Source organism: Myotis daubentonii, chromosome 2 (genome assembly GCF_963259705.1).
Source record: "Myotis daubentonii chromosome 2, mMyoDau2.1, whole genome shotgun sequence".
Lineage (NCBI taxonomy): Eukaryota > Metazoa > Chordata > Mammalia > Chiroptera > Vespertilionidae > Myotis > Myotis daubentonii.
In genome coordinates this window covers 75664044-75689257 of record NC_081841.1, presented here as the reverse complement: position 1 = coordinate 75689257, position 25214 = coordinate 75664044, and the positions used below count along the sequence as shown (strand labels likewise).

Below are 25214 nucleotides of genomic sequence, written 5' to 3'. Positions count from 1 at the left end.
CACTAAGCACCATAAATATTTTTGGCAAATTCAGTAGACGGCTCATAATCCTAGCTATTTGGGCAGAGTATTGGGCAAGGGTTAGGGAACTGATGAACTTGCTGGTCCGTCCGTACTGTACACGAAGTCTCTGTTGCACTGGGCTGCTTGGCAGGGTGCGGTGAATGAGAGCGCGGGAGAGTTGTCTGTAGCCATGGTGAACCAGAGCGTACTCGGGTGTCGTTCCAGCCCTAACTGTGGCTTCATCCATCATCTTGAGAAGGGGCCCAAACTCTTGACTCCTAAGTTTCCAGTGTGAAATAGGACACAAAATACTTACCATCTGTTTTCCTTATTGGACCATCAAGAGAGTTAGCAAGATAATTATTTTACATCATTCAACCTCCAGGAAAGGAAAGGATTGTCCAGACAAGGTATCTGTTCTTGGACACAGTTTATTGTATAGTCTGCATAATCAGGACTATAAGTCTAAATCAGCCAGCCAGCATTCACCCAGCGTCCATCGGGCGTGCTAGCACCTGTGTTGCTCAGTCCCAGCCATTGTAACAGGCTAACAGGGCTAAAGAAAAGACATCTGCTGCGTGTAATACAGGTAGGACGTCAGCCGTCTCTGGGTGGATGTTTTATCCTACTGGGGGTTAGGTCACAAGAAAAGGAAAGAAAAAAAAATTCTGTTACTTGCATTTTTAAGGGGTGAATTTGTGGCACAGCCACACTCGATGGACATTCCACTGGTCATCACGCAAAGTAGTTCCCAGACATGGTCCAGGCTCTCAAGGAATTTATCCTCAGAAAAGCCTGCATGATGATGGTTGGCTTCTGTCTTTCAAACAGGCGTTGAAAGGAGACGCATCTATGACATTGTGAACGTGCTGGAGTCACTGCACTTGGTCAGCCGGCTGGCCAAGAACCAGTATGGCTGGCACGGACGGCACAGCCTGCGGAGGACCCTGCGGAACCTCCAGAGGCTAGGAGAGGAGCAGAGGTATGAGGAGCAGATGGCATCCCTCCAGCAGAGGGAGCTGGACCTGATGGATTACAAATTGGGAGAACATAAAAAAGATGGCTGTGCAGATCCCCACGATCAACAGTTGCTGGATTTCTCGGAGCCCGACTGTCCCTCCTGTGAGTTCATTGTAGCCACATGGGTAATAGCAGAGAGGCAGGGATGGTCTCTTCTGGGCTCACTGCTGAGATGGGAAGTGCCAGATTGACAGCCCTGGAGGGAGGTGTCCTCTTACTCTCTCCACTGAAGAAAGGGAGACAGATGGCTCCCCCGCTGGGTGCCCACTCACCCTCACTGAAAACCTGCCTACTGCCAGATCACTTGGTGGTTGGTGTTTGGACCGCAGATCGCTGACGGAGCTCCCATTCCAGATTGACAGCCCCGTGCTGGTTTCTGTTTGTGAGCCTTTAAGGAAAATTTGCTCTGAAAGAAGTCATCGTTACAATGAAATTAATTTTTCAAGTTACATATGGGAGTAGATTATATAGAAAAGAACCCCATTAGCAGCAAATGTTGATTAGAAGGCTAGACACTGGATGCAGAATGTTTTTCACTGACGTCTACATTGGTCTTCCCCTCCCGACTCATTTATCCTCTTCCTGTCTTAACCATTGGTCCTCATCGTCCTCTCCCTACTCCCTCTTGCTAAGATGATCAAGTGCAAGTATCACTCACATTTCACTTGCAAATTTAAGAAACAGGAATGGGAAGGTGGGCCTGGTTTTCATTCCGTTTACTGCCTCATGCCTTTTAGTTCCAGCCCATGAGCCAGTTGTATCTTAATAACCAGGGGAGACAGCCATCTGTCGGGATGGTTTGCCTGCCATCCTCAGCAGCACACATCTCATCAGTTCTCCTATTTAGTTACAGTTTATTTCTGAAAAGAAATGGAAGAGGTGGGCACCTGCTGTGACTACAGGACATGCTGGATACAGACATACCTCAGAGCCAGTGTGGGTTTGGTTTCAGACCACCACTATAAAGCACGTTGTAATCTTTTTGCTGGTGAAGGGTTCTTGCCTTCAATTTGTAAAACAAAATACAATATCTGTGAAGTGCACTAAACAAGGTTTGCCTGTATTGTGGGCACAGAGAAATTAAAGTAGAATCCTTGCCTTTGAGGTCAGAGTGGATGTTTGAAAACAGTTTCTCATCCCTACCCTAACCCCCCCCCCCCCCACACACACACACACACTTTTTTTTTTAATCCTCACCCAGGGATATTTTTCCATTGATTTTTAGAGAGAGTGTGGAAGATAGAGGGAAAGACAGTGAGAAATATCGATGTGAGAGAAACACATCAATTGGTTGCCTCCTGCACGCGCCCCGACTGAGGTACGTGCCCTTGACCAGAATCAAACCGGGACCCTTTGGTCTGCAGGCTGACACTCTATCCCCTGAGCAAGACTGGGTTAACATTCGCCTTTCAGCGTCTATTCCCACGGAAATCTTATGAGCAGCAAGAGAATCCGCCTTGTCCTTTTGAGCCATCGTCTGTGACTGTGTGTCCAGAAGGCTTCTCTCTGTAACAGAAGTGATCTTTCCATTCACTAGCAGAGTCAGATCATTCTGGCAAACTGTAAATAGAGTCTTTCTTGTGGTAAATTATCTTTTTTGATGCCTTTGTTTCGTTCCCTTTGTAGCATCTGCAAACAGAAAAGACAAGTCTCTGAGAATCATGAGCCAGAAGTTTGTCATGCTGTTCCTCGTCTCTAAAACCAAGATTGTTACTCTCGATGTGGCTGCCAAAATCCTGATAGAAGGAAGCCAGAATGTGCTGGACCACAGTAAATTTAAAAGTAAGCACCCTCACCTGAACCCACCTCGCTGGCCCAGGGAGGGCGGGATTCATACGGTGGTGTTTCTGCCTCTGAAAGTAAAAGAACAATGGTTTTTTGGAGAAGTGCACTCCTTCCTGCATCCCAGAATCCTTGGGGCTGTGAGAGGTAGGTTAGTCACCTGCTAGGATTCCCGTTGACGTCTCCTTGGCAGTTAGAGTGGACGGTGGAAGCAGAGTGCCATCCACAAATGCAGGTCAGGGTGGGTGTAAGATACTTTGCATTTCTCTTTAGTATCGCAGCATCCAAGACAGAATGTCTGAGTTTTGTTTCCCCTTCCCCCTCTACCCCCCCCCCCCACTTACTCTTCTGATGGGTGGAGATGAAAGGTGTGTACAGGTAAGAAGCAGCGGAGTGACCAGAGTAGGGGAAGGGTGGTGGGACATGGCTGCGGACAAGGAGAGCGTTTCTGAGTTTCCTATTTTCTGTCGAGCGTGGGTCCCAAGCCAGAGGCCCTTGGCTGCTGGTAGTCCTTTCAAGCCTTGGGGAGGCATAAGCTCAACATACCTTGTTTGTTTGTGTTTCCAGCTGGAATTATAGCCATCCTGTGGGAGAAATGACTAAATAAAATCTAAGCTCTCCCCCTGTTGGGAAGAAAATTGCATCTGGGATGAATGCTTGCTATTTCTAGACAATCATCAATGTTCTTTGCTTTATCTTAGCCCTGAAGTCAAGTGGGTTTCCTACCTGTAAATTGATTTCTTAAATAGAAATTACTTTCTGGGCATCACCTGCTTATTTACTGTGTTACCACCCCTTCTGAATTTCTCTTCTGGTCCATGCATTTTCAAATGTGTCTCCCCAAACCTCTTAAGACTCAAGGATTGTGCATCCCACCCGCTCCCCTCTGGGTGGCCAGAGGCTGGGACTTCAGGTGAGGAATTGCCTGCCTTCAGCACAGCGGCACCTCAGAATCCTGAGCCCGGAACGCCCTCTGTGCCCAGGAGTGCGGCTTTGCAGGAAGCTCTGGGGATTCCCTGTCATGTTCACAGCCCAGCTGCCTGGTGGAGCTGGTGCCACAGCCTCCTGCTGGGAGAAGCTCGGGCAGGCTTCCGACATGCCACACGTCAGAATCACACTCACTGAGCCCCTAATTACAGCCCGTTCCCCTCCCTCGGGTGTTTTTGCAATCAGGGCTGTCCCTGCTTGTCTTGGAAAGGTGTGAAGCTGTGGAAACAGAAGGACACTCCGACCTTGGTCTGTGGCTGCAGATGCATAAATCCTGGGTGGTTTCATGACAGAGCCATTGGTCATTTCATCCCACCCCACTGCTCCCCCCTGAGGTGTATATGGTGGCCAAGAAAAGTGACCTGTCACATAAACTACAATGTAATGGTGCCACAGGCAGCATGACCTTAATTGTGTTTGATGTCTTCCAGCAAAGGTCCGACGTCTCTATGACATTGCCAATGTCCTGACCAGCCTGGCTCTGATCAAGAAAGTGCACGTGACGGAAGAGCGAGGCCGTAAGCCAGCCTTCAAGTGGATCGGGCCTGTGGACTTCGCCTCCAGTGGTGAGGCATGGTTTTGTTAGGGACCTATTTTATTTAAAATCCTACATCTACGGCGTGAGATCGATCTTCTCCTTCATTTTCCGTTACCCAAATCACATTCAAATTAGACTGTGATGTCACTCTCGGAACAGTGAGTATTAGTCAACAAATGGTACGTGCTGGTCGGCTCACACAGTAGGAGGGGAAATACTGAGAGCTTATGATGTGGGAGTTTCTATAACTAGTAAATTATAGCCCTTTAGCACGTTCTATTTTATTCAGAAGATTTTCTTTTCCCTGGAAATTTGGGACAAGGGATTTAAAATGACATTTATAAGCTCGAGTGATGTCTACATTAGTGGAATACCTAAAATATTGTTTTTCTTTGAAATTCCACATAATGTAAAAATTATACTATTGCTATCATGAAACTAATATATGGTAAAAAATGGCTCCTAAATATAGTATAGATGCAATAAACACCTGTTTTTTTTATCATTTATTTCAAAAGTTACAAATGTCAGTTTTACTAAACTAGAGCAGAAGAGGGTATTATCTTCTACCTATTTCACAGGTAATAGCTGAGTAATTGGGGACTGGATCCTACTGTACCAGCTACTTTACATATAACCAGGCTGCCTGAGAAAAAGCCATTAACATTATTTTTAAATTACCCTTGCAATTTTGGTGTTAGTGGCATAAATTCCTGCCACTTAACCCAGGCCTATAGAAGATGCAGCTCTCTACCTCATTGTAGCACATTATTCACTTCGGATCTAGATGAAACCGCTTGAAATCTAATGTAACGAATTCCACCCAGCAAGTACTTACTGCGTGTGGACTGTGCACGTGCCATGAGAGACTAAAGCTGCATACAGCACGCCATCCGTGCCTACATGGAATACACAACGTTGCCCTTTTCTGTTGCTCTGCCTTTGGCTTCTCTTCATCTTTTCACCTGTGAAGCCCTCTTCTCTTGGACATGAAAATACTCTGTTCCCCTTTCCAGATCTGTCACAAATGTCAACTCCTCCATAAAGCTTCCCTCGTCACCCAGAGCAAAGAGTCTCTCATCTGAACTGCTGCACGTTAGTATTATGCTCTTGGACTGGTGGTGCTGATGTGATGCTGTGGTCCCTGCTCCATGGGTTTGAGGGCAGAAGAGGTCTTTGTTCATCTTCGATTACCTGAGTCCCCAGATCCCTGCCTTGCTCACTTTCGTTGGCTAATGAGCCTCTACTGAAGTCGTATAATTAGCCCTCATTTGAAACTTAGAATAACAGTCAAGCACTATACATGGTGGTAGTGGTGCTGTAGGAAATCAAAGGATATGGGTGAAGTTCTGATGGACTTAGGTTTTGGAGGGATGGAGAGCTTTTTAGTTGAAAGAACTGATACCTAAGCACAAGCCTGGTGTGTGGGGAGCAATCAGCCATCATGGTCTGAGTGGAGGGCATAGGGCAGAGAGGGATGAGACATGAGGTGCGATCAGTGGAACAGAATTTTTGGTGGGCTCCAAAGGGTAAGCAAGACATTTGCACTAGATGCATAGACTGACGTGACAAGGGGCCTTTAGTCTTTAGACAGGTTGAAAGAGAGGCGGGGTTCAAGGGTGGTGGTATCATTGCAGAAAACAAGGTAGTTGGGGAAATGAGCTGGAGTTGAGAAAATGAGTTTATGTATTTGCATAACCAGTGGGACAGCAACTGGGGGGAGCTCTGATCTGAGGAGGGAAAGAGGGCTTGGAACCAGGTCAGGAACCTCAAAAGTAGCTGCTTACCTACCCTCAGAAATGTGATCCTCGTTCTGCATTCCCTAGTTTCTACTGATATCCGCATCATCCGCCCAGCTGTCAGATTTGGAACATCGAGTTACCTTTGATCCCTTAATTCACTCCTTGATTAGCAGTGCCTCACAATTAAACTTCATAGATGTCTCTTCCCTGTCTCCCTTTCCACCATCATGGCTTTTCTTCCTTTTAACAGCTTTATTGAGGTATCATGGCACATTATAAGTGGAATGTGGTTAAAGTTACAATGTGATAAGCTTTTGCATCGTCTGCATCTGTGAAATAATCACTGCAGTCAAGACAGTGAGCCCATCACCCTTCAGAGTCTCTTCTGTCCCTTCAAACTTCCTTCCTTCCTCCCCTCCTCTCTCCCCAGGGGAAGCCCCTGATCTGCTTTCTTTCACTCTAGATTTGTTTGTATTTTATAAAAAATGTTATCAGTGAGTCACCTACAGTCATTATTCACAGACTAGAGGCCCGGTGCATGACATTCGTGCATTGGGGGGTGGGGGGGTGTCCCTCAACCTGGCCTGCACCCTCCTGTAGTCTGGGACCCCTCGGGGAATGTCCCCTCAGGGAATGGGCCTAAGCCGGCAGTTGGACATCCCCCAAGGGGGGTCCTTAGCACTGCTGTGGAGGCGAGAGAAGCTCCCACCACTGCGCTCGCCAGCCATGAGCCATGAGTGACCACCAGGGGTCAGGTCCTGCATTGAGCTTCTGCCCCCTGGTGGTCAGTGCATGTCATAGTGACCAGTCGTTCTGCCGTTTGGTCGATTTGCATATTAGCCTTTTATTGTATCGGATTCCATATTTGCGAATTTATCTACTCAAGTTTGTCACTCCAAAAGTAATACTCGCAGCATTTTGTAAGTTGTTCACAGATATACAGAGAGTGGCAGAAAGTTTGAGTTGCCAACTGAGGTCAAACTGGACAGTGCTCTGCCTTGTTTCAGCTCTCATACTGTAAACAAGTGTCCTTTTTGTGGTCCTTTTAATGCCATTTTTCACATTTGTGTGCTTGGAGTTGGTGATTTCGCTGTTTGAAATGGTGCCCAAGTGTCATGCTGAAGCATTGTCTAGTGTTTCTAAGTGATGTACCTTACAGAGAAAATACATGTTAGAGGAGCTTCATTGAGACATGAGTTCTAGTGCTGTTTGCCATGAGTTCAGAACTGATGGATCAACAATATGTATTAAATAAGGTGTCTTTAAACAGAAACGCATAAAACAGGGTTATGTGTAGATCAGTTGACAAAAATGTTGTGACCAGAGGCATGCAGGAACCTAACCCTGTATTTCCTCTAGGAGCAGTGCTTCAGTGTTTGCTAATTAATTGTTCCTGCTCACTTTACAGAACATGAGAACCACAAACAACAAGAATAGGCTGTACCTCCTATACTCTTTATCAGGCTTCTTTCACTCGGCATAATTATTTTGAGATTAATCATGTAGTAGCATTTAACAGTAGTTTTTTCCTTTTATTGCTAAGAAGTATTCCATTGTATGGCTATATCATTCTTCAATCATTTACATGTTGATGGACATTTGGATTATTTCCATTTTTTGGCTGTTACAAATAAAGCTACAATGAATATGCATGTAGCCCTAGCCAGTTTGGCTCAGTAGGTAGAGCATTGGCCCGCAGACCAAAGGGTCCCAGGTTCTATTCCAGTCAAAGGCACATACCTCAGTTGCAGGCTCCTCCCCAGCCGAGGCCCTAGTCGGGGGGTCATGCAGGAGGCAACCAATTGATGTGTTTCTCTCACATCAATATCTCTCTGTCTTTCCCTCTCTCTTCTACTCTCTCTAAAAAGCAATGACAAAATATCCTCGGGTGAGGATTAAAACATATATATATGAATGTACATTGTCCCCACTGTTGAAACAACACAGTATTCCTTCTGCTCCTTTTGAGTGGTTCTTTCCCTCTGGCCTTGGGTAGTTTTCTCACCTGTGTGAGTACTCCACTGAGTCCCCGAGGGGCACCTTCCACCCATCTCCAGCATTCTCCTGTATGGCTCTCCTCTAATATTCTGCCATGCAAACTCCAGCTGCCTTGGCTTTCCTGGCCTCCCAGCTCCATCCTCAACCTGGAGAGACTTCCAGGCTCTCTCAAGGCCCCCCTTTCTGCACCCCAACCTGGAAACAGTCTCCAGGCAGTGAATTGGGACAGTCATGGAGCTCACCTCACTTGATTCCTGGCTCTAAAGGATCATTGCCTTTCATGTCCTGATGTTCCGTGTCGTGAGAGCCACTGGTTGATATATATATATATATTGTCCAATGTTTTGTTTCAGGAAGGAGGGGAACTCTGATCCCTGTTACTGTCTTGACCCATTTTTTTTCTTTTTGATTCTCTAATTTCTGAATTTCTAAAAAGAACATTTACTGTGTTTTTGTTATAAGAAATAGAAACCCATAAAGGTGATTTTCTTTTTCAATGTTTGTGTGTTTTAGAGACTGTAAGTGTGGCTGGACCCTTCCGTCTATTTAATCAGCCTTATTAAAATGGGCATGCTTTGAACTCTGAAATAAACAGCACAGAAGAGCAGGGTAGGAATAACTGTCTGAGCAACAGCAATGGGGACTATTTCTACCTAGAAATACAGGCCTGGTTCTATGTAGAAATTCTGTCCTGACTTCATATCGGCTCCTTGAAGCATAAAATGGGCCCCTCAGGCCTAGCCCTTTATTATCCTTAGTATTTTGCAGCGTTTCAACTATGAGGTTTTTGTTGACCTTATTCCCTTGGACACTGGGTAACGGAGCCTCCTACTGCATAAGAAATAATAAAGCAATAGAATCCAGAAATGTTTATATTTATTGCCTTAGAGCTATGGCATAAGAGACTGATTTCAATTACCGTTAAAAACCTCAAAATATGCACGTTGAGCTGAGCATAGCTGGGCTTCGCTTTGATACTCTGCCCAAAGAAAGTCTCTAAAATGTTAGGTCCCTTCTATTTTGGGGTGAAAAACATCTTGCTCTACTTTTATTGCAGTCTAGGTAATTTTAGAACATCTATGGAGTTAGTCTCACTTTATAGTCCTCCACTAACTTAAAAAGAATTGTACAGCAGAAGAAATTGGGGTTTGAGACAGGCTCATATAATTCCTTGGAGTGTCTGAGTTTCTCATTGATAGGGTAGCTCCATTACAATGATAGGCTTTCCAAGCCATATCTTAAAAAGGTAAAGTTATCCGGAATGACAGCTGTGTAACAACACTGCCAAATCTTCCGTTTCTGTAGATGAAGAACTAGTGGACGTTGCTGCATCTGTCTTACCAGAACTGAAAAGTGAAACGTACAGCAAAGTTCATGTCTGTGCTGCACAGAAGCTGGCTCGACGTGGCTCCTTCAACAGAGTTCCAGCTTCTGAGAGGAGTCACAGGATAATGAACTTGGGACCCAGCAGCCCTTCCAGGGAAGAACAAGGTATCTACCTGCCTTTGCTGAACCTCCATCAGCCCATGTCATTGTGGCCTTATCCACGCGTTGGCACTTTAAACCCAGTCACCTCTCTAGGCCCTGCCTGTTTTTTCACTCCCCTGAAGCGGGACAGATCGGGGGTAGAGAGCTGGTGACTTCACAGGGTGTGACCATGGGCCTATGCCTTGGTATTGATCCTAGTCAGCCTGGAAGATCAGTTAGCTTGCCACGGATGGCCTGTTTGATGCATCTCAAAAAGGCGTCCGACTTACAAAGCGACACTTGTTTTGTTTTTCTTCCCAATTCTCGATGAGACCTGAGTTTACCAGTAACAGCTAGCTTCTCAAAATGTCTGTCTTTGAATCAAAACCAGAATAGACTTGCGGTAGTCCTAGAGTCCCTGAGCTGTGAAAATGCGTCCTGCTGTAAAAAACCGGTATGTATACGTCTCTTGGTGGATTTCTGAGACCTTCCTTTCCTTTGTAGGACCAGGCGGCTTCCTAGAAATCGGAAGTCTGGCAGCTCTTTACCAACAGCAAAGAGAAGACAAGCCTCAGTAAGTCTTTTAGAAACTCCAGGTGTATTCTTCTCTATTTCCGAATGTTAACTTGGACTAAATTGAAATGCCACCCACCCAAAGGTAACTTTTAGCAATCTTGCTCCTAAGTCGGCCATTTATTAAAAGTTTGTAAGTTTTCCCTTTATGCAAAACAGTGTGCATGATATAGCATCAGGGACACAAAAGTACAAAAAATGATCTCCTGAGCTATGAAAGCTTATAGGGAAAAAAATTAAACAAATGCCCCCCAAAAGACAAATCACTACTAGTGTGACACGAAAAATGATGGATCATAGTCCATGAGTCACTTTGTCATCATTGTAACATGTGACTGCCAGTTACTTATCCGAAAGTTTTATGTATATTAACTCATCTAATCATAACAATCTTTTTTTTAAAATCATTACCTGAGGATATTTTTTCCATTGATTTTTTTAGAGAGAGAATAGAAGGAAGCGGGGGGTGGGGGGTGGAGAGAAACATCGATGTGAGAGTAACATCAATTGGTTGCCTCCTGCACGCGCCCCCACCAGGGCTGGGTACTGAACCTGCAACCCATTTATGTGCCCTTGACCAGTAATTGAACCTATGACCCTTTGGTGCATGGGCCGACACTCTAACCACTGGCCAGGGCTAGTCATAACAATCTTTTGAGGTTGGTACTGTTATTCTCCTTTTACAGCAGTCACATATTATCAGAGGAAATGCTAAAGAAGGAACAAGAGGCATTTTTAATGACTGATGTGGGAAGAAACAGATTCTGAGGCAAGGGTCAGGGAGTGGAGGGACAGGAAGCTGATTAATGATAATGATTTACCCAAATAGGATAGTGAAAGGAAACACCATTCAGAAGAAGAGCTTAGGGTGTTGGAGGTAAGTAGGCCAAGTTGGCAAAAAGCTTTGAAAGCCAGGTAGAAGGGTTTGGATTTAGGAGACAGATGGTGCAGACTATTGCAGATTCACTAGGGAAGACCATCATGGCTGCTTTAAGCAGGTGGCATTGGAAGTAGAGAATATCCTCTAGGTGAGCAGATCACAGAGCAGAGCATTTGCAGCAATTCTGTGGTGCAGGCCTGAGCTGGCGCAGCCAGAGGTGGAAAGCAGTGTAAACGGTGAGTCAGCAGGACCTACCAGAGCAGGAGGAGGCATTGCAGAAATACCTGGGTCTCAGATGATGGTGGTAGTGGTGGAGATGGAGAGATTGACGGGAGACGGCTGGGGGTAGGAAGGTGGGTGATGTGCTCAGTGGACACAGAGCTGAGTAATAGCGATTGCTTACTCAGAGGGGGCTGTGGTTGAGAGTCACTCAGCACTGCAGCCCGGAGCACTCCATTTTATTCCCAGCAGCACAGTGGACAATGAGATTGTGCGCAACCCATGTCTCAGTGATTCCAACAGAAAAGTAGTCAGAAATCCCTGTTCTCTGTATACCAGTTTCTTTTTTTTTTTTTTATTGCTAAAAGTATTACAAAGGGTATTACATATGTGTCCTTTTTTTCCCCCCGCCCTTAACAATCCCCTGGCCGCCCCTACCCTCCAGTGTCTTATGTCCATTGGTTATGCTTATATGCATGCATACAAGTCCTTCGGTTGATCTCTTACCCCCATCCCTCCTGCCCCCCAACCCTCCCCGGCCTTCCTGCTCCAGTTTGACAATCTGTTTGAGGCATCTCTGCCTCTGTATCTATTGTTCAAAAGTTTATAATGGTCTCTATTATCTGTGAATGAGTGAGATCATGTGGTATTTTTCCTTCATTGACTGGCTTATTTCACTTAGCATAATGCTCTCCAGCTCCTTCCATGCCGTTGCAAATGGTAGGAGTTCCTTCTTTTTTAGAGCAGCATAGTATTCCATTGTGTAGATGTACCACAGTTTTCTAATCCATTCATCTACTCATGGGCACTTAGGCTGTTTCCAGATCTTGGCTATGTATACCAGTTTCTAAAGGAGTTTCCTCATCTATTTCCAAAAATATACTGAACATATAAACATTTTGTTTTTTAGTATTTGGAAATTTCCTATCTAATAAAAGAGAAACATGGTAATTAGCTGTACCTCCGCTACCCTTCCCATTGGCTAATCAGGGCGATATGCAAATTAACTGCCAGCCAAGATGGCGGCCGGCAGCCAGGCAGCTTGAAGCAAACATGAGGCTTGCTTGCTTCAGTGACGGAGGAAGCTAATGTTCCCCGCCTGCCGCTGCAGCCTCTGAGCTTGCAGTTTGAAACATTGTTACAAATATAGAAGCTAAACAAAACCTCAGAAACCTGCTTTCAGCCAGCCGGGATCTCAGAGCTGGAGTTGAAACAGTGTTTTGATTATAGAACCCAAACAAACCAGATACCTGCTTTCAGCAGCCGAGCTGGAGCCAAGCCTCAGAGCTAAAGCTGGCCCAGAATAAAAAAAAAAAGAAAAAAAGGAGCGGTTGGGAGCTTCAGTCACCCGCCAGCCTGAAAACAGCCCTCAGCCCCTCACCCAGACTGGCCAGGCACCCCAGTGGGGACCCCCACCCTGAAGGGTATGTGACCAGCTGCAAACAGCCATCAGCCTCTCACCCAGGCTGGCCAGGCACCCAAGCGGGACCCCCACCCTGATCCAGGACACCCTTCAGGGCAAACCAGCCGGCCCCCACCCATGCACCAGGCCTCTATCCTATATAGTAAAAGGGTAATATGCCTCCCAGCACCAGGATCAGCAGAGCCAAGAGGCCTCCCGGCACCGGGATCAGCGTGACAGGGGGCAGCGCCCAAACTCCCTGATCGCCCTGCGGCTCTGTGTGTGACCGGGGGCAGGGCCACAACCTCCCTATCTGCTCTGCTCTATTCGTGACAGGGGAAGGCGCCCCAACCCCCTGATCAGCCCTGCTCTGTGCCTGATACGGGGGAGCTCCCCAACACCCTGATTGCCCTGCGGCTCTGTGTGTGACAGGGTGTGGCACCCCAACCCCCTGATCAGCCCTGCTCTGTGTGTGACAGGGTGCGGTGCCCCAACCTCCCCCACGGGCCCTGCTCTGTGTGTGACGGGGTAGAGCCATAACCTCCCCATTGGCCCTGCCCTGAGTGTGACAGTGTGCGGCACCCCAACCCCCTGATCCGCCCTGCTCTGTGTGTGACAGGGGGCGGTGCCCCAACTCCCCTATCGGCCCTACTCTGTGAGTGACAGGGGGGAGCTCCTCAACCCCCTGATCGGCCCTGCTCTGTGCGTGACAGGGGGGAACTCCCCAACCCCCTGATCAACCCTGCTCTGTGCGTGACAGGGTACAGAGCCCCAACCCCCCTGATGGGCCCTGCTCTGTGAGTGACAGGGGGCAGCGCCCCAACCCCCGGATTGGCCCTGCTCTGTGCGTGACAGGGGGTAGCACCTCAACCTCCCCATCGACCCTGCCTTGAGTGTGACAGGGGGCAATGCCCCAACCCCCCAATCGACCCTACCCTGAGTGTGACTGAGGGTGGCATCACAACCTCCCAATCCACCCTGCTCTGTGCATGACAGGGGGCGGCGCCCCAACTCCCCAATCGGCCCTGCTCTGAGCCCGACCAGGGGCTGCACCTAGGGATTAGGCCTGCCCTCTGCCACCCGGGAGCGGGCCTAAGTCAGCAGGTCGTTATCTCCCGAGTGGTCCCAGACTGCGAGAGGGCACAGGCCAGGCTGAGGGACCCCCCCGCCCCTCACCTCCCGAGTGCACAAATTTTTGTGCACCGGGCCTCTAGTTTTTGTATAAAAGGCCAGATAATGTTTATAATCTCACATATTGATGGGCCTTGATTTTGAATGCATTGCCTAAAAAGTCTATAGTAATACTGAGCAGAATGGGACAAGAATGACAGAAAAGAATAATTTTGTAGATAAGTATATTTCCTCACTCATTGCCTACTTCATTTGTCTCACAGAGAATTTGAGACAAATGGAATGTATCCTTGAAATCAAAGTTGTCCAGTCTCTTAAGCAGCCCGGATCTCTCACGACTGAGCAAGAGGCCCCTCTGGGTGACCTTCAGGAGATCGCTTACCCTCTGAACCTCAGTTTTGTTCCCTAGTAAACTGGGGGGATGAGAGTGGTGACTAACATTATAACAATTGTGTAAAGTATTATAATGTTGTGCTAATTATTGTAGTACCCATGTGCCTGGTAAGGGGTACCTGCTGGGTAATTGATAACTATTAGATGTGGAAGGGGCCAGTATTAGCTCTAAACAGATCCTCCCAGAGCAACTCCCCCATTAGCTATCAGCTCCTCCCTCCCTCCTCCCCACCTCCCCCACCCCCGACCCCCTGCAAACTGTCCATCCTGGTTATCCGTGGTCACCGCCTCTGCGGTTAGGTTACCTAATGTGTGTTCAGGGAATACACTTTAACAACCGAGCAGTATTCCCCACTCTTGCTTTGGTGCATCCCTTCAGAAAAGTAGAGTCGGGAGTTGTAGAATGTGGTATCTCAGTGGTTCCTGTTGTTTCTTTTTATTACAGGGGCAAAGCCTTGGACGGGGAGGGGGTGACGCTTCCATCCAGCAGCCTGGACCCCACCGCTCCTTTCCCTGTCCACCCTGTGGACTCAGAATACTATGTCAATCCTTTAGTCCACCAGGTGTTTTCCATGCCTCAGAAGGACTTGCAGGCCTTCTCCCCACAGAATGGTCTGAATAGACAAGTGGGTGTCTCCCTCGCTTCTGCGGCCTCAGACGTGGAGAGCCTGAAGCCAGGCCTGCTGGCCGGCCAGCCCCTGCTGTACGTGCCCTCCACCTCTCTGTTCATGCTGTGCGGGAGCCTGCGGGAGGGACCGCTCCCGGAGCCCGGGTCCGAGAGGGACAGCAGAGGCTCAGAGGCCTCAGCCGCAGCGCGGTGGTCCACACCTGCAGCCCAGAAGCGCCTGGGTGAGGAGAGGCAGCTGCCGGAGGAGGAGGAGGAGGAGGAGCCGGCCGCTAAAAGACAAAGCAGGGGCTATGAAGACGGCCCTCTGTCCCTGGTCATGCCCAAGGTAAGGGCGTCCCGGTGGATTCTTGGGTGGGTGTGTTTAGGGACGCCCCGTTACCGGAGCTTCTTCCTAATGAGGCCACACCGAGGTTAATAAGCTGCTGAGTCTGGAACAGGGGGTATTTCAGGGGCCACTTGCATGTTTAAGGCCTGAACTAGCTTTCCCCTAAAGGCTTGCCGTAAAGTAGTACTATAAGAAAAGTGAGTGATTTTTATAAAGGTCACACTTTGTATAAAATGACAAAACGTTTAAAGAAAAGTTCTACCCATAATGCCACCACACAGAGGCCACCACTGTTCACACGCCTGTATATTTCCTCCCGGTCTTGTTGCCGTCCTTTTGTTTTAAATACATTGAGATCGATCACTGAAGCCATCTTAATCCAGGACTCAGCTAAGTTCCAGAGTCAGGAATGAGGACGCTACTTCACTTTCAGAGCCTGTGCTTGGTCAGTTTTCATCTCTGCCCAGAGATCCCGTCTCCCTCCCCACAAAGCGAAAAGAGCCAACACAGGAGCTGCCCACGTCTCCCGCTTAGTGGCCATGCAGAGGTTGATGAGGCGTGACCAGCGAGGCTCGCAGACAGCAGGAGCACTGGCATTGCAGCGGGTTGCAGTGGGTCAGGGGGGCACCCTTCATGGGAATCAGTTCATTAATTAAGGCCCTTTCTGCTGCCGGGGCGAATTTTCCTAAGTGTGTATGTAGTGTGGGTTGCAGAACAGAAATGAAAGACTGACAGGTATGTGCCTTAGATAACCAAGACAGCTTTGGGCCTCCCCGCAATTCTTATCAGGCCCCTCAAAGGCTGTGGTATCATCACCCTTTCTGTGCCGGCAGCTCAGAAACATATTGCACAATCTGAACATCATGGCCCGTTTTCCCGTTTATGAAAATCTCCGCCATTTCTATGCTTGAGACGTGGCGCTGATTTTCAGGCCGTTCCTAAAACGTGACCGAGACAGCAGACATACACGAGTCACTGTTGTGCACAGCTGTGTTTGACCTTCCTGCTCTGTGGTGGTTGTTTTGGTCAAGCTGTTACTAAGGTTTGCTGCGGGGTTTGACTTGCTTTTCTGGTTCCTGGTTTGGTTGTGCTTAGAAATCCGCAGATTCCTCAGATGTTGCCTCCCCCACGATGCGGGGTAACAGGGCGTCTGTGTCCCTTGAAGACATGCCCTGGAATAGCCACCTGCCTGCTGCAAGGGGCGTTTGGGGAAAGGCTCCAGCACATGGCTTCGTTTCTTCCGAGTGGGGAGGTCTTCCAAGGAACACAGAGACTGAAAAGCCTTTGCAAGAAAATGAAGGCACCGCCGAGCCCTCTTTGCTGCAGTGTCTTTACGTGCAGCCACCAGCCGGTAAGGGATGTCGTCATGTCCCGAAGGCCCCTGGGGTAATCGCCGATCGGTTGGATTTTTAAATCTTGTTCCGTGTCACCTGGCCAAAGCAGTTCATTGATGGGCTCCTGAGTCATTTTACTCTCAGCCCTCTTGTTTCCTCCACAGATGAAACGAAGGGAGAGGCTGCTTAGACTTTTGCCAACCTCCAGGTTAATGGGAAAATAATGACGCAAGCGATTTTTTTTAAAAAAAAAATGTATTAAACTTTATTTGCTAAAAAAGCACAATAGCCCTGACCAGGTGGCTCAGTTGGTTGGAGCCTCGTCCCATATACCAAAAGGTTGTGGGTTCCATTTCTGGTCAGGGCACATACTTAGGTTGTGGGTTCGATCCCTGGTTGGGGCACCTACAGGAGGCAGCTAATCAATGTTCCTCTTTCACATCGATGTTTCTCTCTCTCCCTCTTCTCTCTAAAATCAATAAAAAACCTATCGTTGGGTGAGGATTTAAAATTTTAAAAGGCACAACAAATTCAAAAAATGATTCTTTTTTATAATTCGGCTGAGTCTGGCTTTGGTTCAGTGTGACAGTATGAGCCAGTTGGCCACTGTGTGCCCCCAGTGTGCTGATCTCTTGAATGTCCAGAGGGACAGAGCCTGTGACTGGTCAGGTGGCAGGGCTGCAGCGGAAGGGCTGGGTGTGAAAGCCCCCTGTTGTCTGCAGCCACCCTCATTGGTAAAACGGCAATCACAACAGCACCTGCTTCCTGGGGGGAGGGGTGCTGTGAAAATTCAGTTCAATGAGAATACATCTGAAGCATTTAGAATAATAGTGTCTGACAGTAAGACTCAATAAATGCTGTTACCATTTTGAAGTAAAGCTGAAATATAATAGACAGCTAATTTAGATATGCACAGAGTACATGAAGCTGCTCTGGATGGAAAGAGACTTAAATTCATTTTCCTCAAGTCCTTGTTCACTTCACAGGTAGGTAGGAACTGGTTATTATTCACTCCTCTAGAAGACATTCTTTATTCCTTTAGCAAGTATTTTGTGAGAGTTTAAACGTGATTCTCAGTGTTACAGATATATTGAACAAAACCCGGACACGGCCATGGGCCCTTTGCCTCTGTGGTACAGCCCAGGGATTCCTCCTCAGCACACTTACAAGTGCACAGAACACAGGGATTATAAAGGAAGCCAATTATATGGAAACTAGAGGCCCGGTGCACAAAATTCCTGCAAGCGGCTCGGCCCTCACAGCCCTGGCTTCATCCGGAAGGTCACCCGGAAGGATGTCCGAAAGGTCGTTCGGCTGTCCAGTCTAATTAGCATATTATGCTTTTATTATTATAGATACAGTTAGAAAAATGTTTTTTAATTATAGTAATAAAAATATGTGACAAAAAATCCAATACTCTCATAATTTCAAAATTGAGCATAACAGTCTTCAGAAATCTGTCATAGCTATAATGTTCTATGAACATATCTGTGCTTGTTCTAGTGACAAAGTCAAGGTAGTAGTAACACTGTTGTGATGTGTTGCCCATGATCTTAACTGAGGGAAATATAAATTTCAGCTACAGGTCATAGAAGTAAAGATACAGTTTTTCCCATCAAAGTTCCATTCCTCCTCCATTTCAGTGCAGTGGTGTTCACATTGAAATCCCCCTCGGGAGACACAGGCATCCACCCAGTTCTCACACAGAAATATGGGGGGTTTCAGCCAGAGCTGCTGCTGCAAAGAGGCAGTGCCAGCTGGGAGAGCACAGGGAAGGGGCTGGGAGGGCACAGGGGAGGGGCTGGGAGGGCACAGGGGAGGGGCTGACTGCTCAGGTGGGGTTGATTCACTGGGGGCTCCCATTTGCAAGTGCCCTGAGGAATTTGAGCTTGAATTGGACCTTCATTCTGACTTCTGCCATGTTCTGCTTGTTTCAGGATTAAATGGTCTCAATGTGCTCTTACCTGGTAGTCAGACCCCTCATGCTATGAGACCACCTTCGGGTCAGCTGCCACCCCTCGGTGTCCCTTGCATGGTCTTACCATCTTCGACACTGGGCCCATTTCCTGTTCTCTACACTCCCACAATGACTGGGCCGGTTTCCCCTGCCCCTGGCACTGTCCCAAACATGGGACCTGGGAATTTCCGCTTGCCAGGCCTCGGATCAACGCCTCATCTTCTCATCGGCCCTGCAGCCCTGGTTAACCCAAACTCCTCGACACTCTCTCCGGCAGACCCTCGGCTTCAGGGTCCCCACTCACTTAACCAGAGTCCAGTGATGTCCAGACCCCACAACGCCATCCAGCCCACATCCCCAGTGTACGAAGGACACCCAGGCTCTGTGGTGAAATTACAGCAGGTGAGTCCTGAAGTTTTGTTTCCGTTTGCACAAGAAGGCTCATCGCTCTGGGACGGGGGTGCCTGCATCTCACCAGCTTTGGTTTTAGTCACCTGACTGCAGGGCAGCGGCTCCGGGTGAGGTTCTCCCAGCTTCCCCTACAGACCCCGTTACCTGCTTATGAAGTAGATCCGTGCTTTAAAGACAAAAATGTTTCTTATTTGTTTTTAATTAGAGGAAATTATTTTAGGCTTAGTTCAGGTAAATTTTTAATGAATGCTGAATGTTCAGATTCTCCAAGTTTTCTTTCATTAGGTCCATAAAGGAGACCACCCTGAATTTTAATTGTGCAGAAACAAGAGAAACTTCGGAAGTCTTGATACTGACACAAAGATTTTTAGCACCTGTCATTTCTTAAAATGCAGTGTTTAGGAGGCATCTATATGCATACACACTCAGAATAGAGGCAAATGTACATATATAAGTGTATATGATTAATATAAATTAATCAAACTATATTTCTCCCCCAAACTCCATTTATACTTTAGTCAATAAGTATTGTTGAATTCCTTTCATGCATTAAGCATTTTTCAGAGTGCTTTCTCTCCAAAAGAAAGAGTTATGTTGCGGCAAAAAAATATTTTAAACATGTTATTCAGAGGCTCAGAAGTTTAGTAGACGTTGAAATAAACATGGTAGTTTTTAAACAAGGCTATTACAACGTAACATATACTTTTTGATCACCAGTTATGTGCCAGGCACTAACCTAGGCAGTAAGGGTTTAACAGTAAACAGGATAATAGTCCTGCCCTCCTAGAGCTTGTTAAGGGGATAAATGTTTAACATTTAACAGGAGAGGATAAATATCAATAAACAAAAAGAGCCAAGAAACACATACTTACTGTATGCTTGGCATGCTCTAAAGTACCTTATCAGTATTATATTGTTCAGTTTTTACAACCTCTAAAGTCGGTACTTTTATCATCCCCATTGTATGGAAGAAACTGGGGGACATACTGGTTAAATCATTTGCCCAAGGTCACACAGCTAATTATGGCAGAGCCCAGACCCTGGCTCCAGGTGCCACGCTTATAAATTCTTTGTTAGGCTGCCTTTCTGCACACAAGATAAGTTAATTTCCAATTGTGATAAGTGTTGAGGAGATAAGTCGCATGAATGTGATAGAAAAGCAAAGAGGAGGGACCGCCTGCTTAGGGACCATAATGACACAGGACTTCCAGTTTAGAGACTGAGAAGAAGTTGACTTCCCTTCTGCTTTTATTTACTCTGTTTTTCTTTTGTAGTCCCCAACTCCAGGGACCCCCAAGAGCACCCGACACACACATTGTGAGACATTCTTCAAGACGCCCGGCAGCCTTGGAGACCGGGTCCTTAGGAGAAGAGAGAGCAAGCAGTCGCAAAACGCCAGCTCGGCGCAGCGGAGACTTGAAATACCCAGCGGCGGTGCCCACTAGCTGGGTGCTCTGCCCGATGGCGTGCCTCAGACCGCCTGAGCTTCCCTGTCTGTCACAGGTCAGGTCCTGGCGCTGGAGCGAAGCAGAATGCACGCCATCGCGCCTTTCACCCTTCGGTCCTCACGTTAACGTCCCATCACCGTCCATTCTCCTGAAAGTCATTGTTACTAATTGCGCGTTTAGTACCAGTTAGCGCCCAGACTCTGTGCCTGGTGTTGCTGGGAAAGCGCCCGCTGACTTGTGGTTCTGCTCCAAGAATTCTCTATTTGCTCAAAGTAGATCGGAACAGGCTGCTGGAGCCTGTGGTTTCCCTAAAGGTGGGGCCTGTCCAGCACTTAGCCAGGGTGAGTGTCCCTGACGTGTCTTTCCACTCGCCCTGAGTAGATCTGTGGTGAGAGAGCCTTCCTTCCTGCAGATTAAAAAGCTGAGGCTTCTAGGCTTCATCAGGAAGACAGCGTCAGCTGTGAATCCTACCGTGTTATTTATTGTGTTCCCGGAATGGGACTTAGTGCAAAAAGTTTACAAGTACAGTGGGGCCTTGACTTACGAGTGTCCCGGCTAACGAGTTTTTTGAGATACCAGCTGTCTCTCGGCCGATTTTTTGCATTGAGTTGACAGAGTAATTTGAGTTAACGAGCTCGGTCTCGGAACGAATTAAACTCCTAAGTCAAGGCCCCACTGTACAGCAAAACATGCTCTTCAGGGTGTGACGACTTGAATGTTTGTGCTTTCCCCCTATAATTTGCCCTGCACTTACTTTACAACTTAGAGATAATGTGGATAATGTTGGTACACATGACAGAATGTCAAGACCAAAATAACTGTGAATGGCACACCTTGCTACAACGGATGTGCTAACCCTGTCTGGGCACAAGAGCTTAGATGAACTACAGCGGCTGAACCGCTGCTTCTCAGTTAACTGTGGACCAAAAAAAAAAACAAACCTTACTGTGTTCGCTGTCCTTCACTACATGTCCCTGTGGGGTGCTTTTTTTTTATTATTTAAATATTAAATGTCAGGTCTGGATGCCTTCTAACAATTGCTGTTCATTGAGTAAATCAGGGGGGTGGAAAGTAATTGTATGGGAAATTGGAATCTGAATAGGACCTTTTGGTAGAATTCTGAAGAATTAATGTAGAAACTGATAATAGGACAATAGGTGATTATTTTTTCCTTTACGTTTTGTCTTCAGTTTGGAAGGGTGAGAGGAAAGTGGACACAGGTTGTTGAGTACCCAAGAGCATTCAAACCAGAGTTATGTTCAGAGGACAGCAGAGCAAGCACGTGAAAGCAGGGGCTTATAGTTCAGTGTGACTGCAGTTCGGGAAGCTGTCATGCAGTCTCCCTTTGTCAACCCGGATTACTTCAGGGCTTCGGTACATAGCCAGATGAGATCTTTGTATGCCTAAATTTATTGATCTTAACCTCACTCCTGTTTCTTCAGAATAAATGGGTCCTTCCCTTCCTCTTTCTTTATTCCTTTCTCTTTTTTTAAATTTCTATCTTGGATTTGGAGTCTTGGTTTAGGGTTTTATTTTATTTTTATTTTTGGACCCAATAAAATGTTATATGAAAGAATAAAAATATTAATTTAAGAGACTCTGGGAGTCTGTGTAAAGTAGCTTTATATTAACTACCGGATATTATTAGCCTTAATACCCCCATAAGATTTTTTTTTTAAACTAAAAGTAGGTAGTTAGAATAAGTAAATTTGCTACCATATAAAATTTTACTAACACTAAACTTTTAAAGTTTACAAGATGCTATTTTTCCCCTTTTTTACAACCTTCTCTGGAGTTCAACAGATAAAAATGTTCAGTCATCCACTATTGCATGGTAATGATTACCTTGAACGGATGTGATGGGATCCCTATCGGAACAAATGAAAACAGGCCCTTTTCAGGACTCGGATATAAACCTGCACAGGGGGATGCAGGTCAGAGCTGCCCTGCTGGAGACTGTCCCCAAATATTTTCACTCAAGAGGTCTGCATTTAAATCAAAACACAGACTGATTATCTCCTCTGTCCTTAGATGTTCCTCACTGTAACTCTACTATCTTTTTTTAAAAAAAATTCTGTTCATGATATAACCACATAAACCTCGGAAAATTCACAGTTCTTGAGGGGTGTTAGGAAGTAACCCCATAAGTGGGAATATCACAATTCTGTGACCATACTTAGCGATAGAAAACTAAGAACAGGTGCCTTTTGTATTCAGTACCCACGTCACAATGTGGCTGTGTGACGTGTGGAAACAGTGCCTGGCGGTTTCTGTCCTGATGAGGCGTCTGTTTCTTACAGAGCCACCAACTCAGTGAAGCTGTGAGCTGGACTTGGGTGTTTGGGGCCGTGACACAGCAGTGGCAATCTTGAGTCTGTCATTGTATGATTTAGTAAAAAAAAAAACAAAAAACAATCATTGGCAGCTCTGAGTTGGCACTGAGGAGGGTGTGTACCCTACACTATCCAGGGTTTGTGAAACCCTTTCATTCTGGTACAAGAGTTGGGGGTATAACTTTTATACTTGAATCGGCCTACCACGTTTACATGTCTCAATTCCTTTTTGTAAGGTGCTATTTCTGTATTTAAATCACTTTTTCTTTCCAGGTAAAGCTGCTTTCTGCTTATCTTATTGCACTGCTAGTTGTATGTAGGTGTTAATTTTATTGCTGCTTACTGCTTTTGTTTTCATACTTAGTTCTTTTTTTTTTTCTAATGGCTATGTTATCTATAGCTGTTTACTTGTAACTTACTACATGTAAACTGATTTTTTTTTAGAAAAATATTAGGCTTTATAAAATAGCAATAAAAACAAAGAGATGTTAGTTATGTTTGCTTGGTGGACTTTTTGAGTGCCGTCTTCAGGAAAACCATGACCAGGTGCAGGGTAGCTAACAGGCCCTCATAAGCCCAAGTCACATCTTTTTGCTGAGACCTTCTGGTGGTTCCCAAATGCCAAAACCTACCATGTCAGGAATACATGGGATCTTGGGAGGGTGGAGGGCCGGTGAGCCAAATGCTATCTGGGTTAGAATCTCTGCAGATCTGGAGCTTCCAGATGATACTCACGCGTATGCAATGTTAAGGATCACAGTGAATGCAGACCAAAGGCTAAATGTTTCTCAGTCTAGCAAATGCCCGCCTTTAGTTTAAAGCCAAATTCCACTGTTAACCCTCACTTTTTTTTTTTTGATACATTTTTTTTTTATTTCAGAGAGGAAGGGAGAGGGAGAGAGAAACATCAATGACGAGAGAGAATCATTGATCGGCTGCCTCCTGTACGCCCAACACTAGGGATTGAGCCTGCAACCCGGGCATGTGCCCTGACCAAGAATCAAACCTGTGACCTCTCAATTCATAGGTCAGTGCTCAACCACTGAGCCACACTGGCCAGGTGACCTCACTTTTTAATTGATTTTAGAGAGAAAGAGAAACTTCGATGAGGGTGAGACATCGATCCGCTGCCTCTGCACACCCCCAATGGGATGGAGCCCCTGAAACCCGGGCATGTGCCCTGACTGGGCATGGAGCCTCTGACCTCTCAGTGCATAGGACAATGCCCTACCAACTGAGCCACACTGGCCAGGACTGTTAACCCTCACTTTTAAATGAACCTCCCAGCAGGCTTACTCTGATTTACACTAACTCATTATACCTCCAGAGTCAATTCGTTACATTGTTGTTAGTCGCCCCTGCTAGATTGTGAGGTGCCAGGGAAAACAACAGCTTTAGAATCGCAATATCCAGCCCAGTGCGAGGTACCCAGTAGAAGCCCCCAAAGACTACAGGACCCCATAATAGGGCTTGCCCCTTGGCCAGAGTCAGCTTGTGCCTCCTTTGTACTGTGACCTCTTCTCACATGTCACTTCTTGCCCCTGTCCCTAGTCTCACAAGACACATAAACTAAACCACGGCCAATTTGTTCTTCACAGCACCAGGCTTAGGGGTTCACGGGCACATATGTAGTGGGTGTTGCATTATAACAGCGTCTTGCTGTATTGCAGGCATTTGCCAATATCATATGTGCCCCGTCTTGGTTGACTTTAACGGTGTGAACCGTGCATTGAACGGGCAGGGCTCATGGAGGAATCGTGAAAGCAGCTCTGATCTGTCTCCCGGCATCTCTCTAAGCTTCCTTAGGTCAGTGGGTTAACCCACTCGCCCTGGAGTGAATATTAGGTTAGGTGCTATGACTTACCAGGTTACTGTAAGTCATAGAAGTTCTATAGTCATTTCAAGCCACAGAGACAGTCTCCATTCATGTGTGGGAGGAGTATTTAAAACTCCTGCCCTGGCGCTCACGTACAGAAGAGGAGGGCACAGTCCTGTGTCTCCACTGAGCACTTGTCTACATTTCTAGCCCCAGCAAGGTCGTAGGTTCTTGGGCAGGATGAGAACCGTCCCAGGCTGCTCTACCACAGCCCACATCCGTGTCCTTAACCTTGATTCTTGGAGAAAAGGCCCGGCCAAACTCAGCAGCTTCTTCCTTCAGTGCTAAAGCTGCTCGCACACCCACACCCCCACGCCCCCCAGGCCAGGGTCACACCAGAACACACCTCCATTTGCAGGAAAGCGGGAGGCAAGCAGCAGCCCGCACCTCCCTTTCCTGGCTGGCTCTAAGGAGGCAGAGGTGAGAAACCACAGCATAAGCCTCCAAAGCCATCTCCACAAAATCCTTCTGCTCAGAACCTTCCAGGCCTTGAGGGTGAAGGGATTCAACAGTGATGAAATGAGTTGCAAAACTTCCTCTGCCAACTCTCTGGGATGTAACATTCACTCTAACGTGGTGCCGGGGCCAAGCTCACATTTAACAGCCCGTGAAAACAGGTACAAGCTAACGTTGTCCAAGATTTGTATTCTCCTGTGTGATTGTCATGGCGCGTAATAGCTCATCTTCATAAAAATAAATTTTGGTAGCTATTAGTTTATTTTTAGTGTTAAAATCAGGTTGATTCAATGTTCCTTTTTACCTGAAAA

General features: G+C 46.7%; 1 protein-coding gene across 2 annotated transcripts in view; it reads left to right on the top strand.

Annotated features, from left to right (window-relative positions):
- E2F7 (E2F transcription factor 7) overlaps positions 1 to 21178 on the top strand; it is a 39332-nt gene extending 18154 nt beyond the window's left edge. The window contains exons 5-14 of one of the 2 annotated variants that reach the window (XR_009451268.1): positions 835 to 1125; positions 2650 to 2805; positions 4224 to 4358; positions 9376 to 9561; positions 10042 to 10111; positions 14581 to 15088; positions 16184 to 16439; positions 18360 to 18781; positions 20065 to 20752; positions 20908 to 21178. Coding sequence is in view for 1 of the 2 variants with exons in the window: in XM_059683693.1 (XP_059539676.1) it covers positions 835 to 1125; positions 2650 to 2805; positions 4224 to 4358; positions 9376 to 9561; positions 10042 to 10111; positions 14581 to 15088; positions 16184 to 16439; positions 18360 to 18781; positions 20065 to 20235 (2195 nt within the window). In the remaining variant the exon portion in view is untranslated. Of the gene's footprint in view, positions 1 to 834; positions 1126 to 2649; positions 2806 to 4223; positions 4359 to 9375; positions 9562 to 10041; positions 10112 to 14580; positions 15089 to 16183; positions 16440 to 18359; positions 18782 to 20064 lie in introns of both variants that reach the window. The other variant, XM_059683693.1, reaches the window with a different exon arrangement.
- The last annotated feature ends 4036 nt before the right edge of the window (positions 21179 to 25214 follow it).